Consider the following 22,896-nt stretch of genomic DNA (forward strand, 5'->3'; position numbering starts at 1 on the left):
GGGGGCCCTCACATGTGAGCAGAGTTGCTCCTGTGAGGAGCAACTCAGCATCTGGCAGTGCCTATGACTTCAGGTTTGAGCTTGTCCCTGAGGTCTGTGTGTTTGTGTGTCCCACAGTATCTTGACATACATGACTCACCTCACCAGGTGGCTACTCCAGCCTCAGTGCCCAAGCAGAAGCCTGGGGGTGCCACCAGTACTTAGGCCCCAGACTACTCCCCACTCTAAGGTAGGTCTACAGGGGGAGGCCCGAGGCTACCACCTACCACTCACCTGCTGGGTACAGAGCTATCTGGAAGTTCAGGCCACCCAGGACCTACACAAGGGACACTCTGAAATGGCCAGGTGGGCTGTGCCATTGCAGGAGACCTCGTACTACAAGGCCATATTGCTGAGCCTTCTATACCCTATTCAGACTCCAGATTCCCCTGGCCCTCCTGGTCAGGGGACTCACTCCATGTGAGAGGTGTGTTCGTGTCTGCACTAGACTTGTGGGTAGGACTTGCTCCTGCCTCCCTGATTTTACCTTATGTGCCTCTGGAGCCACTTCCCCTCCAACCAGGGCCCCTTGTTACCAAGCCTGACCAAACCTGTTGGCTTCCCTTGCCCTGACCTCTGCTTATCTGCCAGTCCACTTGTCTAGTTAATCCAACTTTGGTCCTGCTGAGGGTACAAGGGGAAGACAATGTGGGCTAGTCATTGCCAGACATGTGGTTGGGGATATCCACCACCCATCAAGCAAGAAGCAGCAGTAGTGGGTGCATAAAGATGGCCGTTGGGCACTAGATGCTGGGGAGAGGGACAACACCGCCAGGAGCCTAGCCCTGAGTACCAGAACCCATGAAAGCTCAAGTATATTCCTCCACAGGCCCAGTCCTGTGAAGCATGTGTGAACTAATTCTCCATTCAGATGGGATCTAAACCAGGCTTTGGCCTACCCCCAAACCCTACTCAGACGAAAATTTTCTGGCCCCAAAGTTGAAAGCTGTGGGCCTCCTGCCAGGTGTGGGAGCCTCAGCCCAATCTAAACTGGGTTGGGTACTAGAATGGAGGTGGGGTGATGATGGGTACTATCCTTCTCCTCTAGCTATGTAGATACCCTTGACCAGGGACTGCTTGAGCAGGGCCTGGCCTTAGGGCCTAACCTGGAGAGTTATCTATAGGTCTGAACCCTTAGCACCCTTGCTGCCAGGGACCCTACTGCCTATCTATCTACAACCCTGACCCCTATTTCTTCCTCATGCTTGCACAATGAGGTGGCTGACTGTTGTTAGAGGTTTCTAGAATCTGATTCCTAGGCTGCCAAGGAAAAAATCACCAAGCAGCAGCCCCAAGCCCACCAGATCAAGCTCCCAGCACAAAAGATTCCTCTCTGAGGATCTCTCTAGGCTGAGAAATTCTGCCTCCTTTGCCCTTTTCCTCCCCATCAGGTTTCTCCTTGGTGTTAGTGCCACCAGAAGCCCAGAACCAGGCTGGCCTGCATGGGTAGCATTTTGTGTCCCACCTCTGTTTCTTCCTTCTTCTTAGATCTAGGCTTTTTATGACTGGTCATTGCATGGCCTTAGGAGCTGCCTTACATCCTTCCTGTGCCAGATGGGCATAAGTAAATAAGTATATACTGGCATCTTTTATGCCCATTCCTAGCAGAAGGCAGGCAGGAGGGGCTGCCAAGCACAAGCTTTGCCTGCCCCCGATGTTCCTCTACATACCCAAGTTTTTGAGGGGACTCCCTGATGCTCTGCTATGGGGCTTTTCTGCTGGGCTTCTTCCTGGTTGGGAGAAGGCTCTCCTGGATTTGTGTAGACAACAACTCTGTCCCAGCTTCCACAGGGCTAGGCCATAGGGGCCCAGCTGAATGGTGTTCCCCTTAGACAGGCTGGGGAAGAAGGAGCTACCCAAAGCAGGTAGCAGGATGGCAAGGGCTTGTCCAGAATGTTCAGCTTGGGAAATAACTAGACATAACTGGAGAAAAATTCTTCACCAAAGAAATTCAGGAAATGGAAGAGATATTTCAGTGATGGTAATCTGGGAAGGCAGAGAGCTAGAGAGATGAGACTCCAGACTGCCATACCTAAATGTTCCTTAGGCCTTACCTATAACAGCCCCTGATCACAGGGCCCACCTCCAAGCCCAACACTCATGTAGTCATTGCTGCTGTTTTCAGAATCCACCACAACAGGGTGAAGGTTTGTTAAGGGCCAAGGACATACAGCAAACATGAGCTTCCACAGGCTGTGATCAGCACCCTCTAGGGCCAGCATTATAGGTCGCAAAAGAAACAAGAGTGGCTATAGTTATACCTCACTATACTGATCAGAAACTAAAGATTTCAGGCACCTGTGCCTGTCCATGCTTGGTGTCGTGCCATGTCACACTCATGCCCACCATGGCCTGGGTCTACTTAGTGTCCCAACTTGCTTCTGTCAACACCCAGTGTAGGAAGCAACCCTGGGAGAGAAAAGAGACAGGACTTTGGGCCTATTTAAGCAGATGTTGCTACTTGATCCCTGTGAGCTTGATGGTGGAACAACCATCAAGAGGTCATCAGACCTGGGCCTAACAGCTGCAGGCCTTCACACTTTCCTGCAGACCCACCTGAGCACTCTGAACCCACTGGGGCCTCATTTCTGCTGTCCTCCCTCTCTATGCCCCATCCCCCTTATGGCACAACTTCACTCCCCAAGAATTCTCAGGTTTCCAGGGATTCCAGGAGCCCTGCATATCCTGGTCCCCAGCCAAGCACCTGTGGTGACAAGGGCAATAAGGAGCCCTCCTCGTCCCCCTGGGGCCCAGTAAAGCATCTTAGACTCAAGCCTGCCTAATCCCAGCCCTGATGCGGTTTATGGTACTCGGGTTACCCTAATCCTGAAACCCAAGCCAGGGTTCCAGCAGCCTTCCCAGCACCATCTGAGGGGCACTCAGGGCCTTCCCAGTGGGCAGCAAGAGGACTTCCCCCCAGGAGCCATCTGTGTTTAGAGCTGACTCCAACTAGGGATGGGGCAGAGTGCTGGGCACCCACAGAGGTAAAAGAAAATCCTGACCTGGTGAACGCTAGCAAGCTTGAAAACACCAGGTCCTTGGCTGGTTGGCTGGATCTGCTGAAGCCTCTACCCAGGAAATTCAAAGCCAGTGGCAACAACAGAAATGATAGCCAAGGCAGACCTAGCGAGGTCCCGGCCTCTAGTATTTCATGGGACAGTGATTGGGCCTTGTGGTTCCATAAAATTAAACTGTTTTTCTCCTAATAAAATCAGATCTTTTGGGATAATAACTGAGGATCAAATAACACCAAATGCTTGGGAATAAAGTAGAACCATAAAGAAGACACATTATGGCCTTGTTACATTAGCAGCTGGGGGTTGGGAAAGATTTGCATGCAGCTCTATGCCCCAATTGCTGGTCATTGACCCAATTGCTGGCTGCTAGTCCAGCTGGGACTCCCAGGGCCAGCTCCACTCTGGGAATGGGCACACATGTGAGCACCCCAACATGGGGCAGGATAATCCCACAGTCTCTCTGGTTAAGGCACTCAGGTCCTCATGTATCTCCAGCATCTTAATAGAATTTTCATATCCATAGATTTCCATAAGGCAGGCATATATATCTTGACCTACAAGGGTCAAGATATGGTACAAAATGTCAGGATGTGTTTTCTTCAGGTCCCTCACTTGATGAATGAGAAGACCATGCCCAGACCCCCCAGGAGTCACTATGGTATACAATGGTAAAGCCAGGATACCAGCATGCTGCCCCTGCTACCCTCCCCACAGAGGCCCCAGTACTAGATCCCTGCCTGTGGGAGAGTAGATGGGAGGTGAAACTTCCACAAGGCTTCAATGGCTCATTGTTCTGCCCATGATGGCTGGAATTGGGCCGGGTGATTATAATAATAAAGTTTTAACAATCAGCCAGTGGTTTGGTTTCCATAGCTTGGGGAGTATTTGATTTTCAAAGTCTTTGGGAGGGGAGGCAGTGTATAAATGGAGTATGTTGTTCACATCAGTCTATTCTTTGCAAGGCAGAGTCTCCCATCTTGTGCCTTAATTCTCTCAAAAAGTGTTGTACCTGTCAGCTCCCCAGTGCCCAGGCATGTCAGGGCGGGAAACTATACCAGGAGGCCCAGACATAGTGGGAACGAGTCCTGCCTCCACCAGCTCAGACAAGCTTTCACTCCGCCCCACCCTTCCAAAGGCTGCTCTGAGAACCAGGTGCCGCTACCATAGAGGCACTCAGTGAAGGGGGCACTCCTCTTATTTGGATTTTTCAGTGCAGCACACATCTGGCCTTGTCTGGTCTTTTTTTTTTAATTTTTTAATATTTATTTTTTAGTTTTCGGCGGACACAACATCTTTGTTTGTATGTGGTGCTGAGGATTCAACCTGGGACGCACGCATGCCAGGCGAGCGCGCTACCACTTGAGCCACATCCCCAGCCCCCTTGTCTGGTCTTTATATGCCTTTGTCTATCTATTCCCTCAGTCCAAAGATGTGCCTTCTTCACTCTTCTGCTCTGGTTAAGAATCACCTGTTCAGGGCTCCCATGGAATGTTGTTTTTTCTGTGACCCTAGAAGGGTTTTTTTCTCCTGTGTCCAAATGGGGCCTTCTTTCTTCATATCTTTATCCCCAGTATGGGTCCCTGGTAAATAGTAGGTGTGTAAAGCATGGTTGTCAACCCGACATGAAGTTTTTATGTTATACTATTATACTTTCTTCTTCTTCTCCTTCTCCTTCTTCTTCTTCTTCAGTAATAGGGACTGAACCTCAGGGCCTCATGCCTGCTAGACAGGTGTTCTACCACTGAGCTACATCCCTACCCCTATGTTCTACTTTCTGTGTTAAAGTGTCCATGGTGCCCTCCTGTGCAATATCTAAGATTATATATTCTGTACATAGTTTGTGGAAATAGGGGGTAGTTTAGACGTGATCTGACTTTCTTCAGCTTACCTTCTCTTGCATCTGATGCACTGGAGACCACCTCCATGTGAGATGAGCAGAATACACACCTTCTACAAACATTTTGTCAGGCACCCTGCATATCCAGTCACAAAGACAGGCACTGCTAGACCAATGCTTATAAAACAAATGTACAGAGGTGCTGATCAATTGATCACAGATAGCAATGAATGATTCTAGATAAAATATGAAAGAAAACTTCTTGAAGTTACTGAAAATCAACTGAAAGCAGTAGACACTAATGAGAATTCAACCACTAAAACCACAGAAAGTCCTTGCCTTAGAGGAAAAAATTGTATTCCAGGACTAAAGGAATAACTTTAGGACTAAAAGCAAAACTGCAACAGATCTATCCTAACAAACATAAACTTGAAATAGAAGGCCTGCTAGAACAAAAGTTAATACTCTTCAAAAGAAGAGGACAGAATCTAGAATCTCTATAAAATGCCATTTACAGTATTCAGAATGCAATTAAAAATACTAGACATATAAAGTCACATCAAAATGTGATTCTTAGCCCAAAGAAAACTCAGTCAATAGGAACTGGCCCCGAAAGATGACTCAGATACTGGAATTCTAAAAAAAAAAAAAAGTTGTTTTTTTTTTTTTTTTAGTACTGGGGATTGAATCCAGGGGTAGGTACTCTTTCACTGAACTACATACCTAGCCCTTTTGGGTTTTATTTTGAGACAGGGTCTTATTAAATTGCTGAGGTTCTTACTAAGTTGCTGAGGCTTGTCTCAAACTTGCAATCCATCTGCCCCAGCTTCTGGAGTTGTTGTGATTACAGCCATCTACCACCTCACCCGCCTGTTATTAAATTTTGAAATAGCCTAAATATATGTGTAAATATTTGAAGAGAAAAACAATCACAATAAACAGAAGAAATTCAGCAAAGAAACAGGCACTATAAAAGGAAGCCAGACGAAAATTCTAGAACATAAAAGTAAAATAATAAGTAAAAAATTGGGTAGACTTTGTTCTTAAGAAAAGATTGTATGCCAGGTGCAATGGCACACACCTGTAATCCCAGCAGCTCAGGAGCCTGAGGCAGGAAGATTGCAAGTTTAAAGCCAGCTTCAGCAAAAATGAGGCACTAAGCAACTCAACAACACCCTGTCTCTAAATAAAATACAAAATAGGCCTGGGGAGGTGGCTCAGTGGTCCAGTGCCCCTGAGTTCAATCCTTGATATGACCCCCTCAAAAAAAAAAAAAAAAAGAAAGAAAGAAAGAAAAGAAAAAGAAAGAAAAGATTATAGATGACAGAGTAAAGGGTATTGAATTTTTTTTTTCCAGGACCGAGGATTAAACTCAGGGGCACTTAACCACTGGAGCACATCCCCAGCCCTTTTTTGTATTTTATTTAGAGTCATAGTCTCACTGAGTTTCTTAGGGCTTTGCTAAGTTGCTGAGGCTGGCTTTGAACTCATGATGCTCATTTTGAACTCATTTTGAACTCACACTGGGTTTATATGTATGCACCACAAGGGTAAGGAACTTGATGACATATTTTTTAAAAGTCTCCAAAGATTAGAGAGTAAAAATATTAAAAATAACAACAAAAACCAGGGACCTAAGAGGTAATATTTAAAAGTCTAACATAATGTGCTTCAGAAAAAAAAAGTGAACAGGGCAAAAAAAAAATTCTGAATAAATAATTACCTAAAATTTCATGAATCTTGTGAAAAACATCAATTTATAGATTAAGAATCTCAGCAGGATTGGGGTTATGCCTCAGCAGTAGAGCACTCAACTAGTACGTGCAAGGTGCTGGGTTCGATCCTCAACATCACATAAAAATAAATAAATAAAATAAAGGTATTGTATTCAACTACAACTAAAAAAAAAAAAAAAGAATCTCTGCAAACCCTAAGCTATATAAACTCAGGCAGATGAGTGTGGTGGCCTATGCAACTTAGGCAGCTGAGACGAGAGGATCTTAACATTGAGGACAGCTTGGCAACTTAGTGAGACCCTGTCTCAAAAAAATGATTTTTTAAAAAACGTTTATTTATTTTTTAGTTGTAGTTGCAAGCAATACCTTTATTTACAGGTGGTGCTGAGGATCGAACCCAGGGCCTCACACATGCTAGACGAGTGCTCTACCATTGAGCCACAACTCCAGCCCCTCAAAAAAAATGATTTTTTAAGGAAGGTCTGGGAATCAGTGGTAGATTGCCCCTGTGTTCAAACCCCAGTACCAGAAAGAAAGAAAAAATAAATAGCACAGGCAAGCCAGGTGTGAGTGCACCTGTAGTCTCCTGAGTAGTTTGCTCAGGAGGCTAAGGCAGGAGGATCACTTAAGCCCAGGAAGATTGCTTGAGCCTAGCAGTTTGAGACCAGCCTGGGCAACATAATGAGACCCCATCTCAAAATAAAAATAACAACGGAGAGGGTGGGGTAATGAAAAATAACAGGCAGGTACATAATAGCCAAACTTCCTGAAAATCAAAGATTAATGTAATATGCTGAAAGCAGAAATAAGGTACACATCACTACCCTATTTTGCATCAGAAAAAAACAGATCAAAAGGAATGGAACAAAATATATTGGCAGAAAAAAGAAGCCAACCTGAAATCTATGTGCAATAAACATTACTCAAACCCTAGAAAGAAATAAGGACATTCTCAGATAAAGACTGCTGAGATAATTCCCTGCAATAGACTTGCACTACAAGAACAGCTACAACGTATTCTGCTGTTAAGTATAACAAATTAAAATAAATAAATAGAACAACTACAGAAGTTCTTCTCAAACTGAAGGGAAATTATACAAGATGAAAACAAATTTATAAAAAGAAATTAATACACACAAGAAGTGGTAAAAATGCAGATGAACAAAATATACTGTTTCCTCTTTATTTTCTTTAAGATACTGATTACTTACAACAACTATAAAAATGTTCAGCTGAGCTTACAGTAATGAAAAAATGTCAAGGGCAAAACAGTTGCAAATGCAGTCATATGAGTGCAAGATTCTTCAATTTAAAGTGAAGTGATACAATATTAACTCTAAGTAGGTCATAACAAATTAAGGATGTGTTATAAACTTCTGGAGCAACCACTAAATGCCACAGTTAATGAACAGAGGGAATTTCAGCAGAGAAATAGACACTATAAAAGAAACCCAGATGAAAATTCTAGGTTACAAACATATAATAACAAATGAACAGATTGTAAACTGGGCTTGGTGGCACATGCCTATAATCTCAGCAGCTGGAAAGGCCAAGGCAGGAAGATTGTGAGTTCAAAGCCAACCTCAGCAACTTAGTGAAGCACCAGACAACTCAGAGAGACCATATTTCTAAATAAAATATTAAAAAGGTCTGGGGATGTGGTGCAGTGGTTGAGTGCCCCCCTGGGTTCAATCCCCAGTACCAAAACAAACAAAAAACAGATTGTTGATGGCAAAAAAAAGGGGGGGGTAATGAAGTAGAAAAAGTTACATCTAAAAAGTCAGTAGAGGACTGGGGATGTAACTCCGAGGTAGAGCACTTGCCTAGGATATACAAGGCACTAGGTTCCACCCTGCACTGCAAGCTAAATAAATAAAAATAAAAAAGCCAATAGAGGAAATAAAATAGAAAACAAAAAATATTGAAAAACCCAAAAGAAGCCAGAAAAGGGGGAATGGAGGAATAATAACAAAAGATGGAAGAAACAGAAAACAAGTAGTAAAATGGTAGACCTAAACCTAATCATATTAATAATTGCATAAAAATGGATTAAACTTTACAACTAAATAAATGCAGAGATTGTCATACTTGATTTTAAAAAACAAAATCCAACTATATGTTATCTACAAGAGATGCCTTTACATATGAAAACACATCCAGATTGAAAGTAAACAGATGGAAAATATATATATATAATCTGAAATGAAAGCACTACAAAGCTGATGTATCTATATCAATATCAAACAATGTGGACTTCAAGAGGAATTTCACCAAAGATAAAAGAGGAACATTTCATAATCATAAAAGACTCAACTTATCAGGAAAGCATAACACTCATAAATGTACATAACTAGTAACAGAACTGCTTTTGTTGTTGTTGTTGTTGTTGCAGTACTGGAGATTGAATCCAGGGGTACTCTACCACTAAGTTACACCCCAGTTTTTTTATATTTTATTTTGACCCAGGTTGCTGAGGCTAATTTTGAACTTGCAATACTCCTGCCTCAGTGTTACGAATCACAGAGATTACAGGCATATTCCAATGCAGCCAGCCAGAATTGCAAAATTAAAACAATAAAAGACAAAACTGTGGGTTTGATACCAGAATCATAGATAGATAAAGGACGAATTCACACAGATTTTAATACCTTGCTCAGCAATTGATATACAGCTGAAAAATTCAGGTTTGAAGGTACTATCAACCACCTAAATCCAATTGACATTTATAGAACACTATGCCCATTTTTAATTTTTTCAACAGAAGTCACATTATTTTCATTTATACTCTAAGGGCTAGCAGCTCTGATAGAATTTTGTGAAAAGTTTCAATAACAAGTTTTTGAGGTTAAATCATACTCATATAAATGGTACAATTTGACAATTAAAAAAAATTTTTTTTAGTTGTAGTTGGACACAATACCTTTATTTTATTTATTTATTTTTACATGGTGCTGAGGATTGAATCCAGGGCCTCGCACATGCAAGGTGAGCGCTACACCACTGAGCCACAATCCCAGCCCACAATTTGATAACTTTTGACAAATGTATCTACTCAGGAAGTCACCCCAATGATCAAGATATAGAAACTTTTTTAAAAATATATTTTTTAGTTATCAGTGGACCTTTATTTTATTTATTTATATGAGGTGTTGAGAATTGAACCCAATGCCCCACACATGCCAGGCAAATGCTCCACCACTGAGCCACCACTCCAGCCCCAAGATATAGAAATTTTTCATCCCCTTTCCCCCAAATTTCTTCATGCCCTGTTGGTCTTTCACTTCTGCCACTTCCTTGTTCTAGGTGAGGACTGATCAGCTTTCTGCCACTAAGGATGAATTTGCATTTTTCTGGAACATTTTATATAAAGGGTTTTATATAGTATATACTCTATTGAGTCTGATTTCTTTCACTCAGTTTTTGTGATGTACCTGATTTATCTATTTTTCTCTTCTTCTTTTTAATAAATAGTATTCCATTGAACAGATGTGCCAATTTTGCTTATCCATTCACCTATAGATGAATATTTGACTTGGATTGTTATGGGCTATTAGCAATGAAACTACAACAAATGTTGATGTACTCTTTGTGTGGACAAATGTTTTAATTTCTCTTGGTCATCTGGGACTGAAATGTCTAGGTCATAAAGTTAGCACATGTTTAACATTATAAGAATGATGCTGGATATGGTGATGCCCACCTATAAACTCAATGACTCTGGAGGCTAAGGCAGAAGGATCATTTGAGCCCACAAGTTGGAGAGCAGGCTGGGCAATACAGCAAGACTCCCTCTCAAAAAGAAAAACAAAAAAGCCCCAAACAGTGAATACATCTCTTAAAAAGAAAGATTTTGGGGGCTGGGGATGTGGCTCAAGTGGTAAAATGCTCGCCTAGCATGCGTGAGGCACTGGATTCGATTCTCAGAACCACATAAAGATAAAATAAAGATATTGTGTCCACCTAAAACTAAAAAATAAATATTTTTTTAAAAAGAAAGATTTATAATCCATGACCCCAGATTTCCTTAAACCAAAAAAAAGAACAAATTAAGACCAACATAAATAAGATATAAATAATAAATGTAAAAGTGGATAACAATTAAGTAGAAGAAAATCATGATTAATAAAATAAAATGTTTGTTATTTGAAAAAAATAAAATTACTTGTATCAGGAACAAAAGAAGAAACACTGCTACTAAAGTTATAGGCATTAAAAGAATAATAAAAGCGCTGGAGTGTATCTCAATGGTAGGGTGCTTGCCTCCCATGCATGAGGCTCTGGGTTTAATCCTCAAGCTTGCATGTGTGTACACACACATACTCATATACTCACAAATGATAATAAGGCAATATTACAAATAAATTTGATAATTTAGATGAAATAGATTTCTTAATAAGAAGTAGAAAATATGAGTAGCCCTCTATTAAAATGTTTATAAATTCTTCATTAAAAATATCTCATAAACTGGGGCTGGGGATGTGGCTCAGTGGTAGAGCACTTGACTAGCATGTGTGATGTACTGGTTTTGAGTCTCAGCACCATATAAAAATGAATAACTAAAATAAAGGTATTGTGTCCATGTAGATGGACACATTAAAATTTTTTTTAAAAACCTCATAAATTGGGTGTGGTAACAAATACTATAATCTTAGCTACTTGAGATTTCAAATTCAAGGACAGCCTGTACAACTTAGTAAGACTCTGTCTCAAAGTAAGAAGGACTAGAGATAATAATAACTCAGTGTAGAGCTTTTGCCTAGTATGCACGAGTGTTATGGTTCGGATGTGAAGTGTCCCCCAAAAGCTCACTTATGAGAAAATGTAAGAAGGTTCAGAAGAGAAATGATTGGGTTGTAAGAGTCTTAACCCAATCAGTGATTTAATTCCCTGATAGGGATTAACTGAATGGTAATTGAAGTGGTAGGGTGTGGCTGGAGGAGGTGGGAATTGGGGCGTGGCTATGGGGTATTTCCACTTGTCTCTGGCAAGTGGAAATCTCTTTCTCTCTGATCATGATGTGAGATGCTTCCCTCTGCCACACTCTCCCGCCATGATGTTCAGCCTCACCTTGAGCTCTGAGGAAAGGAACCAGCCTTCTATGGACTAAGACCTCTGAAACCGTGAGCCTCAAATAAACTTTTCCTCCTTTATAGCTGTTCTGGTTGGGTCCTTAAGTCACAGCAGTGAAAAAGCTGACTAAAACAATGAGGCTCTGGGTTAAATCCCTGGTACTTCAAAAACAAATAACAAAACAAAACAAACAAACAAACAAACAAAACTATCTCATAAAAAAACTCCGGGCCCAGATTGTTTCATTGATTAATGTTATAGAATATTTAGGGAAGAGTTAGTGCCAATCTTTACAATAGTTATCTCAGAAAACAGATGAGAAAGAAATATTTTCCCAAATTATCACCTTGGTTTCAAAACCAGACAATTACAAGCAAAGAAACATTACAAGCAAAGAAAATGACAAACCAATATTCCTCAAAAATAGATGAAAAAGTCCTTAACAAAATATGAGCATATTGAATTTAGCAATACATGCAAAAATTCATTATGGCCAAGTGGGATTCATCCCAAGAATGCTAGATGGTTTCATATTCAACATTTAATCAATATAATTTATCACATTAACAGAATGATAAATAAAAATATTGTGATCATATTGTCGCGAGCAGCTCCCGAGGCTGGAGGGGCCTTGGTTTCGGAGGTCAACCGCAGGCGGATCCCCGGCCGTGTCCTACCCGAACCAGAATCCCGGCGACAAGAACACACCAACTCTCGGAGATGTCTTTCAATGCCTCGTTTATTCAGGATCCTCACACAGCAGGCAGTGGAGCAGAGACTGGACGGACCATCAGGCGGGCATGGCCTGAATGGTACTGCCTGTCCTCCGGGCCCAATATTTATATCCAATTTACAGCATTACCTCACTCTTTTACTCGTTTACACCCACCGGGGTTTTCCCCTTACATCATCCTTATCCATACCTAACACACTTCGCACTTGTCACTACCTTATCTATATCTAACACACTTGTCACATCAACCTGTTTACAGCAGCAAAATATGTTTACTTAAAGTACAATACCTAATACTTATTACCTAATATTCATTCCATACAATACCTAATACTTATTTAACTAATATTCACTCCATACACATATCAATAGAAAAAAAGCATATGTCATGCACATATATCATGTTATTTATGTGAAACAAACTCTTAATAAACTAGAGCTAAAAAGAAACTCTCTCAACCTGCTTAAAAGTCATCTAGGATAAATGTCGATGGCTAATATCTCACTTAGTGGTGAAAGATCAAACACTTTCCTTCTAAGATTAGGAATAAGTCACCTTTGTTGAACTTTGTTACTAAAGATCTTGGCTGTTTTTAGGGGGAAAAACACATATATACACACACACATATATAAATATACATATATGGTGTATATATACATATGAATATATGATGTACACATTATAGATTGATAAATAGATACACAGAAATGTCCTTTGTATATTCAGCCCTCTGTATCAGTGGGTTCCACATCCACAGATTCAACCAACTGTGGATGGAAAATTTGGGAGGGGAATGGTGTCTGTACTGAACATATACAGACTTGCATTTCTTATTATTTCCAAAATAAAACAACTATTTGCCTAGCATTTATATTATCTTAGGTACTCTAAGTAATCTAGAGATGATTTAAAGTATAAGAGATGGATATGGCTGTGGCTGAAGCAAAAAGATTACTTGGACACAGGAGTTTGAGAGGAGTCTGAGTAACATAGTCAGAACCTGTATTAAAAAGGAAAACAAAGGGGCTGGGGCTGAGGCTCAGCGGTAGTGCACTTGCCTAGCATGTGTGAGGCACTGGGTTCGATTTTCAGCACCACATATAAATAAATAAATAAAAATAAAGATCTATCAACAATTTTTTAAAAAATATTTTTAAAAAAAAGGAAAAAAAGGGGGGGCTGGGGAGGGATGTGGCTCAAGCGGTAGCGGGCTCGCCTGGCATGCGTGCGCCCGGGTTGGATCCTCAGCATCACATACAAACAAAGATGTTGTGTCCGCCGAGAACTAAAAAAATAAATATTAAAAAAAAATTCTCTCTCTCTCTCTCTCTCTCTCAAAATAAATAAATAAATAAATAAACTAGAGAAGTAGACATACAAGGGTTGAAACTTAAAAAAAAAAAAAAAAAAGTATACAGGAGGTCCTTCCCACCGGTGCTGGTAGGCGATCATTCTCCACCGACACTCAGACTACTGGACTAAGGCCAGTTCGTGGGCCGCTCGGCATGCGGACGTACCCGCTTCGCGGACACGCTTTCCCGGTGGTGGATGACCTCGGGAAACTGGGGCCGAAAAGGCCGGGGCGCGCACGCAGGACTGCCCCTGTGCCGGGTGGAGATCGGCTCGGCACTTCGCCCATGCCATCTGTAGCCGCTCAGAACCTAGACCCTAGGCCTCCGTCGCTCCGTGTCAAGTGGGGAAGTGACAGCCAGGTCGGCCTTCCTGTAACCTGGGCTATAGAGAAGCAACCTCAGGACCCATGGATATGAGCAGCTTGTGGCAACGTGAAGATGTGCAGACGCCAGGTGGGCCCGGTGGCGCTGGCTTTTAATTCCAGCAGCTCAGGAGGTGAGGCAGAAGGATGGCAAGTCCGAGGCCAACCTCTGCAAATTTAGGGAGACTGTCTCTAGAATTTTTAAAAAGTCTGGAATGTAGCTCAGTGGTTGAACACTTGTTTAGCATGCATGAAGCCCTGAGGTGCAATTGCCAATGCCAGAAAAAAAAAAAAAAAAAAAAAAAAACCTACTGCTGGGCAGCTCTTGGTGTTGAATGAAATCAGGCCACTAAGTGGGGGGAACCATGGTCACAGGCTCATTGTGCCTTGTGTGGTCCTAGTCCCTACCTCTCCCTTCCTGCCACTCTCCTTCAGCAGAATCAGACTGGCTAGGCAGAGTTCCGCTAGAATTTCCTCAGATTTCAGCCTGATTCATACGGTCATCAAAGTCAGGGAGCCCCTTCTGTGTGTGCAAGGCAGGAAGCTTCAATTTTATTCTGTTTACTACTTCATAAAAGCATCTTTACTGTCTCAGAAATGGCAGAAGACAAAATGAGCACACCATCCCCATTATAAGCAGTGGATTTTAATGTGTCTCCTTTGGAGCAGTTAAGGTGACCTCTGAGGATGCCCAAAGGTTGTCTGGCACTTTGGTACAGAAGGATTTGGTCCAATCTTGTGCTGACTTAGGATACAGAAAGGCACATAGAGTTGGGCCTCAAACTCCCTTGGGCTGTGGTGGGGCAGAAAGTGAGTAAGAAAGTGGCTTGGGGGAGACAGGATGGGTGTGGCTTGAGTTGTTGACCAAAGCGGTTGGTCCTGGGTGGTTGCTGGGGCACTGAGGGCAGCACAAGCCCTCAAGCTGGGTAGCTGCTGCTGTAGTGGCCCCCATCTGCCCAGTTCACCAGCTCGCTGCTCTGGAACCACAGCTGGATCTCTCTCTGGGCCCCTTCCACTGAGTCACTGGCTTGGATGATGTTCCTGTGCCAGGTGACAAGTAGCTTAGTCTCCAGTGTGCATCCGAGGGCCCTAGGGTCAATCTGCTGCTCCCCTGCACCCACGGGAGCAAGCAGGTGACTGCAGAAGGAAAAGGAAAAATAGGAGCCAGAAAACTGCCAGCCCAGCCTCTGGGGCCAGCCCAAACCCTGATTTTTGGGAGCCTCCTTTCCCCACCAGTGTCCCACACCAGCCCTTCAGGGTATCTGTCAGGACAGATAACACACAACACCGAGTACAGTCAAAACAACAAACAATGAGAATGTGTCATCATCAATACGTGCATGGAAGGGCAGGGAAAGAAGTTGTTCTAGTCAGTTTTATTCATGATGTCCCACTGTCAAGCCTCTTTGGCTTCACCCCCCACCAAGGGTGGGGAAAGCTCTGTCACATTTCTGTGACTGAGCGCCTCAGCACCCAGCCACCTCAGCACCCAGCCGGGGAGTGACCCAGTTACGTGCAAGGTTGGTTGCCCACCCAGCAAGAAACCCAAGCCTTGGGATCTGCCTTCAAAGCATGCTGTTGCTGGAATGGCCCTCCTCACCCCACAGCAGGCAACCCAGCGTATCAAGCTCCCAGTACCTGCTGATGTGGATGCTGAAGTCCCCCCGGATGGTCCCAGGGGCAGCCTCAGTGGAGTCACTGTGTCCTATCATGGCCCTTGAGGTGCAGACCACATTGTACTCTTCCCAGACCTGCAGTACAGAGCTACAAGTTGGGGAGAAGTGAGGAGCACCAAGAGCCCAGGGCTCAATCCTTTCCCTGTGCTTGGTGGAAGGACACACCCACATTGCACATCCTCCACCCTGGTCCTGTCGTACCATTGCCACCACGGGCCCAGAGCTCATGTAGCTGATGAGGGCTGGGTAAAAGGGCTTCCTCTGTAGGTCCTGGTAATGCTCAGCAAGGATGCTCTCAGGTGCCTGGGTAACATGGGAGAAGGGTAAGAGGAGTCCCTAAAGATGAGCCCCCCCAAAAAAACTGGTGTCCTGACCTCAGGGCACATTGCAGTTAATACCTACATAGGCTGGCATCCCAGAAAGATACCTCCCCACACCTGCAAATACCAAGCCAGAACACCCCCATGACACTGGACTGAGCTGTGAATGGCCAAGAAGCACCCCCAGTACCTCAAACACTACAAGGGCTCTGATACCTGCAGCATCTTCATGCCAACCAGCTTGAAGCCCCGCCTCTCAAAGCGCTGGATCACAGTTCCGATGAGCTGCCGCTGTACCCCATCTGGCTTCACTGCAACCAGGGTGCTCTCCTGGGTCCAGGGGGACCCTCCTTTAAAAGTGGGAAAGTTTAGGGCTGCCATTGCCTCACCCTTTCACATCTCCCCAACCTGAGTTCCTGCCTGGGCCCAGACAGCACTAGGCTTCAGAGTGCCTTTATGCAGGGCAGCTCTAGAAGGAACAAGCACAGCACCCCCAAACATGAGCTGCCTCCTAGCACTGCCTGCCAGGGGTACCCAAGGCAGCATGTCCCCACAGGCTTCTCCCACACAGTGGCAAAAACTGCCCAAAACTGGTGCAGTGGTGTATACCTGTAATCCTAACAGCTCAGGAGGCTGAGGCAGGAGGATTGTGAGTTCAAAGCCAGCCCCAGCAACTTAGTAAGACCCTCTCTCAAAAAAAAATTTAAAAAGGGCTGAGGATGGGGGCTGGGGATGTGGCTCAAGCGGTGGTGCGCTCACCTGGCATGCATGTGGCCCGAGTTCGATCCTCAGCACTACATACAAACAAAGATGTTGTGTCCGCTGAAAACTAAAAAAGAATAAATATTAAAATTCTCAAAAAAAATAAATAAAAGTATACAGGAGAATATGGGTAGGTTACATGCAAGTACTATGTCATTTAAAAAAAAAATTTTAATATTTATTTATTTATTTTTAGTTTTCGGCGGACACAACATCTTTGTTTGTATGTGGTGCTGAGGATCGAACCCGGGCCACACGCATGCCAGGCGAGCTCGCTACCGCTTGAGCCACATCCCCAGCCCCCTATGCCATTTTATATAAGGAAACTGAGCATCTTTAGATCTTGGTGTCCAAGGAGGATCCTGAAACCAATACCCTGTGGATATCAAGGGACAACTGAATATGAACATATATATTTTAAAAGTATAATTATCTTTAATCATAGATAATATGATCATGTACATGGAAAGTCCTAAGGAATTTATATTCATGGACTCTTTATCTTTTGCTGGTGCTGGAGATTGAACCCAGGGCCTTGAGCATGCTAAGAATTTGCTCTACCCCTGAGTTACACCCATAGCCCAATGGAACTGAAATTTTAACAAAGTGTCAAGGTAATTCAGCGAGGAAGAGAATCATCTTTTTAACAGATGGTGCCAGAACAACAGGATGTACACATGGAGACAAATGAACTTCGATCTATGTCACACAAAGAAATCAGTTCAAAATACACCATAGATATGCATATAAGAGATAAATCAATAGAACTTTTAAAATTAAACATAGGAGAAAATCTTCCTTTCACTGGGGAAGCAAAAGTTTCTTTGGGTATTAAAATCTCAAGACACCAGACATAAAATTTCTCTTCAAAAGACACTATTGAGAAAATGAATAACACAATTGACAGTAGGAAAAGGTATTTTTGATGAATGTATCTGAAAAAGACTTATTCAAAATGTATGTAATAACTTAATAACTTGCAAATTAATAAAATATGACAACCATGTGAAAGCATGGGCACTATTAGTCATCAGGAAATGCAAACCAAAAATACAATGGATATTATTCCTCTCCTGTCAGAATGATTAAAATTTAAAAGGCTGATCATATCAAGTGTTGGGGAGGGTGTGGAGCAGCTAGAATCATGATATATTACTGAAGGAAATACAAAAGTTTCAGTACTTTGGAAAATTCTTGGAAGTTTGTTATAAAGTTAAATATATGTACCTATCTTGTGACCCAGCAAGTCCACTCCTAGATATTATCTAAAAGAAATGAAACTTATGTGTATAAAAAGAACTTGCACAAATGCTCATAGCAGCTTTCTTTAAAAAAAAAAAAAACAGAAAAAAAATTCAGAAAAAACAGAATGTCCATGGATAAAAGAATGGACATGAAAACTGTGTAGACATGAAATGAGATGCAAAGTTAAATAAATAAAACAATAAAAACAAATGAGACAGGGCTGGGGATGTGGCTCAAGTGGTAGCATGCTTGCCTGGCATGCGTGCGGCCCGGGTTCAATCCTCAACACCACATACAAACAAAGATGTTGTGTCTACCGAAAACTAAATAAATAATTAAATGTAAAAAAAAAAAAAAAAAAACAAATGAGACATACTAAACTACAATTTGGATGATTCTTATAAATGTTATATTAACCATAAAAGGCCTGTTTTAGTCAGTTTTTTCACTGCTATGACTAAAGGACGCCACCAGCACAATTGTAGAGGAGGAAAAGTTTATTTGAGGGCTCACAGTTTCAGAGGTCTTGGTCCATAGAAGGCTGGCTCCAATACTTGGGGCTTGAGGTGAGGCAAAACATCATGGAAGAAGAATGTGGCAGAAGGAAGCAGCTCATATGGTGATAAGAAAGCAGAAAGAGTCTCCACTCTCAAGATACAGAATATATACCCCTCCGCCACGCCCCCATTCTCACCTCCTTCAGCCACACTCTACCACTTCAGTTAATCCTTATAAGGGGATTAATTCACTGATTGGATTAAGACTCTTATAACCCAATCATTTCTCCTCTGAACCTTCTTATATTGTCTCACATGTGAGCTTTTGGGGGACAACTCACATCTAAACCATAACAAGGGCAGACACAAAAGAGTCCATACTGTTGGGTTCTGTTTGTTAGAAGTTCCAGAATGAGTGAAATGAAACTATGGAGTAGAAATTGGAACAGTGCCTGTGAAGAATGGAGCATACTGGCACTCTCTGTAGAATAGAATGTTCATAGCTTAATTGTATATGCCAGTGGTTTACATGTACAAAATACATGCGACTGTACAATGCATTCTTAGAGGATACATTCTAAGACTTCCAGGTAATCTTGGGTACTACTAAATCCTATTTATACTTTGCGTATGTGCCTATGTGCCTCTGATAAAGTTTAAATTTTAAATTAGGCACAGTAAGAGATTATCAAAAATAGCTAAAAATAAAATAGAGGGCTGGGGATGTGGCTCAAGCGGTAGCGCGCTTGCCTGGCATGCGTGCGGCCTGGGGTTCGATTCTCAGCACCACATGCAAACAAAGATGTTGTGTTCACCGAAAACTAAAAAAGAATAAATAAATATTAAAAAAATTCTCTCTCTCTCTCTCTCTCTCTCTAAAAAAATAAAAATAAAATAGAATAATTATACCAATATACAGTGGTGTTATGTAAATGATTTGGTGTCACTCCTTTCAGTTTTCTTGTTGAAAACTTCCTATAGGTTCAAAGCTTTCTGCCATGAATGGTTTTCTGTTTTTGTCTTCCACCCACAAAGTAATGGTCTTTTCTTTTTTTAAAATTGGGGATTGAACCAGGGGCAGTTTACTACTGAGTACATCGACTAGTCCCCTTTTATTTTTGAGATAGGGTCTCACTAAGTAAATGAGGTATTGCTAAATTGCAGAAGCTGGCCTTAAGCTTGTGATCCTCTTGCCTCAGCCTCCTGAGTTGCTTAGATTACAGGCATGCATCACTGTGATCAGCCTCTTTTCATCTTAACTCAGTACTAACCACACACTGTAGCTGTAACTGTCTCAGTTTTAGGTACAACAGTAAAAATTAGCACAAAGTTACTTTTCTTTCTTCACAATTTCATGCTTAGATTTGTTCTTATCATAGATCTTAGCAATATCAACAGGCATTTTTTTTTCCTTTTTCAGAAATTTCACTTTTCACTAAAAAGAACAAAGGAAGCAATTTACAACTTCCCTTTGGCATATCCAAATTGACAGTATCTCTATTTTTGTGTTTGGGGACCATTATTAATAAAATAAGGATTACTTGAGAACAAGTACAAAGGGATGGTTCATCCTGAGAGATACAGAATGGGGCGGTGCTATATTTCTGGTACTCAAAATGCTATGTAATTTAAGAATCTTATATTGTTTATTTATGGAATTTTTTTATATAGTATTTTCAGTCTATGGTTGAGCATAGGTAACTGAAACCATAGAAAGAGAAACTTCAGATATGGGGATGCAACTACATTAGGGTCTGTATATTTCATTATAGTAAACCTAACCTCAACAACAAAAAGAATGGAAGGAAACCCACAAAGGCTCTACTCTTTCTAAAGGCTGAAGTACAAGGAGCCCTGGAGCACCACACTCAGGGGCTCATCCTCCTGGCTAAATTGGAAGGGTCTCTGAAGTGTCCATGCTAATCACATAGGTCACAGACCCATCAGCAGGGCAGAAGGTAGACCTTTCTGGAAAATGACCATTAGACCTCTGAAAAGGCACCAAAGGATACAGCTCTGCATTTTGAAGGAAATTTCTGTCAAGACAGTAAAATGGCTGGCTAAATAGCAAAGCCCTGCTGCTCCTGATTCTGACTCAGATGCTCTGAAGAATGACTCTCATGCAAGTCCAATCACAAAGAGCACAGGCAGCTAAGAGGCTAATAGTTCTTGGAGAGTGAATATCAACCCTTCTGTGCTACCTATGCCTGCTTCTTGTTACCCCTGGCTCTAGGGAGCTACAGGGCTCACATTAACCTGAAACATTTGAGAGATAAAGTCCAATCCAATGTCCTTTGGGTGACCACTTTCTCTGGGCCTCCATACAAGTAAGGGGATTTCCCTTGGGTAAGTCTTGTCCATCTGTGAATTGAGCTTATTCCTGCTTTATTATCCTTGGGAATTCTTTCATCATATGATGGGCTCTCAGCAAAGTTTGCTTCCCCCACTCTGGTTGAAAAGGCAGCCTGGGCCCTGTTAAGGACCCAATCCATAGGAAAGTTAAAATTACTTGGAAATATATGTATTAAAGTCAGTATATGCATCACATAAGTAGAGCAAAAGGAAAAAAAACTGTGTGATCATCTCAATACAGAAAAAGCATTTGACAAAACTCAATACTTTTTCAAGACAGAGATACTCAATAATAGGATGCTTCTTCAAAATAGTAAAGCTCATACATGAAAAACCCACAGTCAACATCATATTTCATTCTGAAAGTCTAAAATCTGTTCCCTTAAGACAGGGGACAAAACAAGGATGCACATTTCTGCCACATCTATTCCAACATAGTGCTTGATATGGTTTAGATATGAAGAGCCTCCCAAAGGCTCATGTATAAGACAATGCAAGAAAGTTTAGAGGTGAAATGATTGGGTTATAAAAGCTATAATCTATTCAGTGGTAAATGTAGGCAGGTGGGGAGTGCCTAGAGGAGATAGATGTCTGGGGGTATGCCTTTGGGGTTTATATTTTGTCCCTGGTGAGCAGAACTCTGTTTTCTGATTGTCATGGTCTGAGCTGTTTTTCCCCTCCACACTCTTTTGCCAAGATGTTCTGCCTCACTTGCAGCCCAGAGCAAAGATATGGGCCATCTGAAACCTCTGAAACCGTGAGCTTCCTCTTCTAAAATTGTTCTCATTAGATCTTTTGGTCATAGAAGCAAAAAAGCTGACTAAAACAGTACTGGAAGTTGTAGCCAGAATAATTATGCAAGAAAAGGAGTTCCAAAATGGAAAGAAAGAAGTAAAAATCTTTGTTCATAGATGTTATGAACTTACCTAGAAAACCATGAAGTTCCTCGAAAGCATTGTTAAAACTACTAAGTTGGGGTGGTGGTGCCCCACTGTGATCCCAGTGACTTGGGAGGCTGAGGCAGGAGGATTACAAGTTTGAGGCCAGCCTCAGCAATTTAGCGAGGCCCTAAGCAATTTAGCAAGACCCTGTCTCAAAATAAAATATAAAAAGAGCTAGGGAATGTAAATCAGTGGTAAATTGCCCTGAGTTAAATCCCCACTACCACCCTACCCCCTGAATTGCTAAAAGGAATAAAAGAAAACCTAAATAAGCTAGGCATGGTGGTGTACATCTGTAATCCCAGCTGCCTGGGAGGCTGAGGCAGGAGGATAGTGAGTTCAAAGCCAGCCTCAGACTTAGCAAGGCACCTAGCAACTCAGTGAGACCTTGTCTCTAAATAAAATATAAAAAAGGGCTGGGGATGTGGTTCAGTGTTAAGCACACTTGGGTTCAACCCTCAGTATTGAAAGAAAGAAAGAAAGAAAGAAAAGAAAGAAAGAAAGGAAGGAAGGAAGGAAGGAAGGAAGGAAGGAAGGAAGGAAGGAAGGAAACCTAAATAAAAGGAAAAGACATAAAATAAAACCTGAAAATAAAAGACGAAAATAATATTCCCCCAGAGCTAGAAGAGCATCATACACAGGGTCTCATGCATACTAGGCAAGTGTTCTACCACTGAGCTCATCCCAGCCCAATATTGTTAAGATATCAATACTATCCAAAGTGACCTAAGATTCAATGAATTATTATTAAAATATCCATGGTGATTTTGCAGAGATAGAAAAACCTATCCTGAAATTCATATGGAATCTCAAGGGACCCCTAATAGTCAAAACAATCTCAAAAAGGAACAAACTTGAAGGTCTCATACTTCCTTTTTTGAAAGCATACTACCAAGCAACAGTAATCAAAACATTGTGGTAATGGCATAAAGACAAACATATAGCCAGAAATAGTG

At 42.0% G+C, this 22,896-nt stretch overlaps 2 protein-coding genes across 4 annotated transcripts in view; one reads left to right on the top strand and one right to left on the bottom strand.

The window, feature by feature from the left end:
- TXNRD2 (thioredoxin reductase 2) overlaps window positions 1-14,050 on the top strand; it is a 74,188-nt gene extending 60,138 nt beyond the window's left edge. For both annotated transcript variants that reach the window (XM_081286067.1, XM_081286070.1), the window contains one exon: window positions 13,798-14,050. In XM_081286067.1, coding sequence (XP_081142193.1) covers window positions 13,798-13,915 — 118 coding nt within the window. In that variant the 3' untranslated portion in view covers window positions 13,916-14,050. The remainder of the gene's footprint in view (window positions 1-13,797) is intronic.
- Window positions 14,051-14,447: 397 nt separating this feature from the next.
- LOC308644648 (nucleoside diphosphate kinase, mitochondrial-like) lies at window positions 14,448-17,064 on the bottom strand. 2 transcript variants are annotated; one of them, XM_081286081.1, is made up of 4 exons: window positions 16,360-17,064; window positions 16,025-16,126; window positions 15,786-15,898; window positions 14,448-15,188 (listed from the first exon to the last, which is right to left on the bottom strand). In XM_081286081.1, the coding sequence occupies exons 1-4, from the start codon at window positions 16,522-16,524 to the stop codon at window positions 15,065-15,067; spliced, it is 504 nt and encodes a 167-aa protein (XP_081142207.1). In that variant the 5' UTR covers window positions 16,525-17,064; the 3' UTR covers window positions 14,448-15,064. The 2 variants fall into 2 exon arrangements, with proteins under 2 accessions (XP_081142207.1, XP_081142206.1); XM_081286080.1 differs by having other exon boundaries at window positions 15,786-16,126.
- Window positions 17,065-22,896: the final 5,832 nt, after the last annotated feature.

This window comes from Spermophilus citellus (assembly GCF_964194105.1).
Source record: "Spermophilus citellus genome assembly, chromosome: 3".
Taxonomy (NCBI): domain Eukaryota; kingdom Metazoa; phylum Chordata; class Mammalia; order Rodentia; family Sciuridae; genus Spermophilus; species Spermophilus citellus.

What these genes read in the sequence shown, in the direction of transcription:
- LOC308644648 (XM_081286080.1), bottom strand. Translation starts at nt 16,524, where the DNA reads ATGGCAGCCCTAAACTTTCCCACTTTTAAAGGAGGGTCCCCCTGGACC. An exon ending in TTGGCATGAAGATGCTGCAG is followed by an intron (nt 16,127 to 16,359) that starts GTATCAGAGCCC and finishes CATGTTACCCAG; the next exon opens with GCACCTGAGAGCATCCTTGC. An exon ending in TTCAGCATCCACATCAGCAG is followed by an intron (nt 15,189 to 15,785) that starts GTACTGGGAGCT and finishes CACCTGGCACAG; the next exon opens with GAACATCATCCAAGCCAGTG.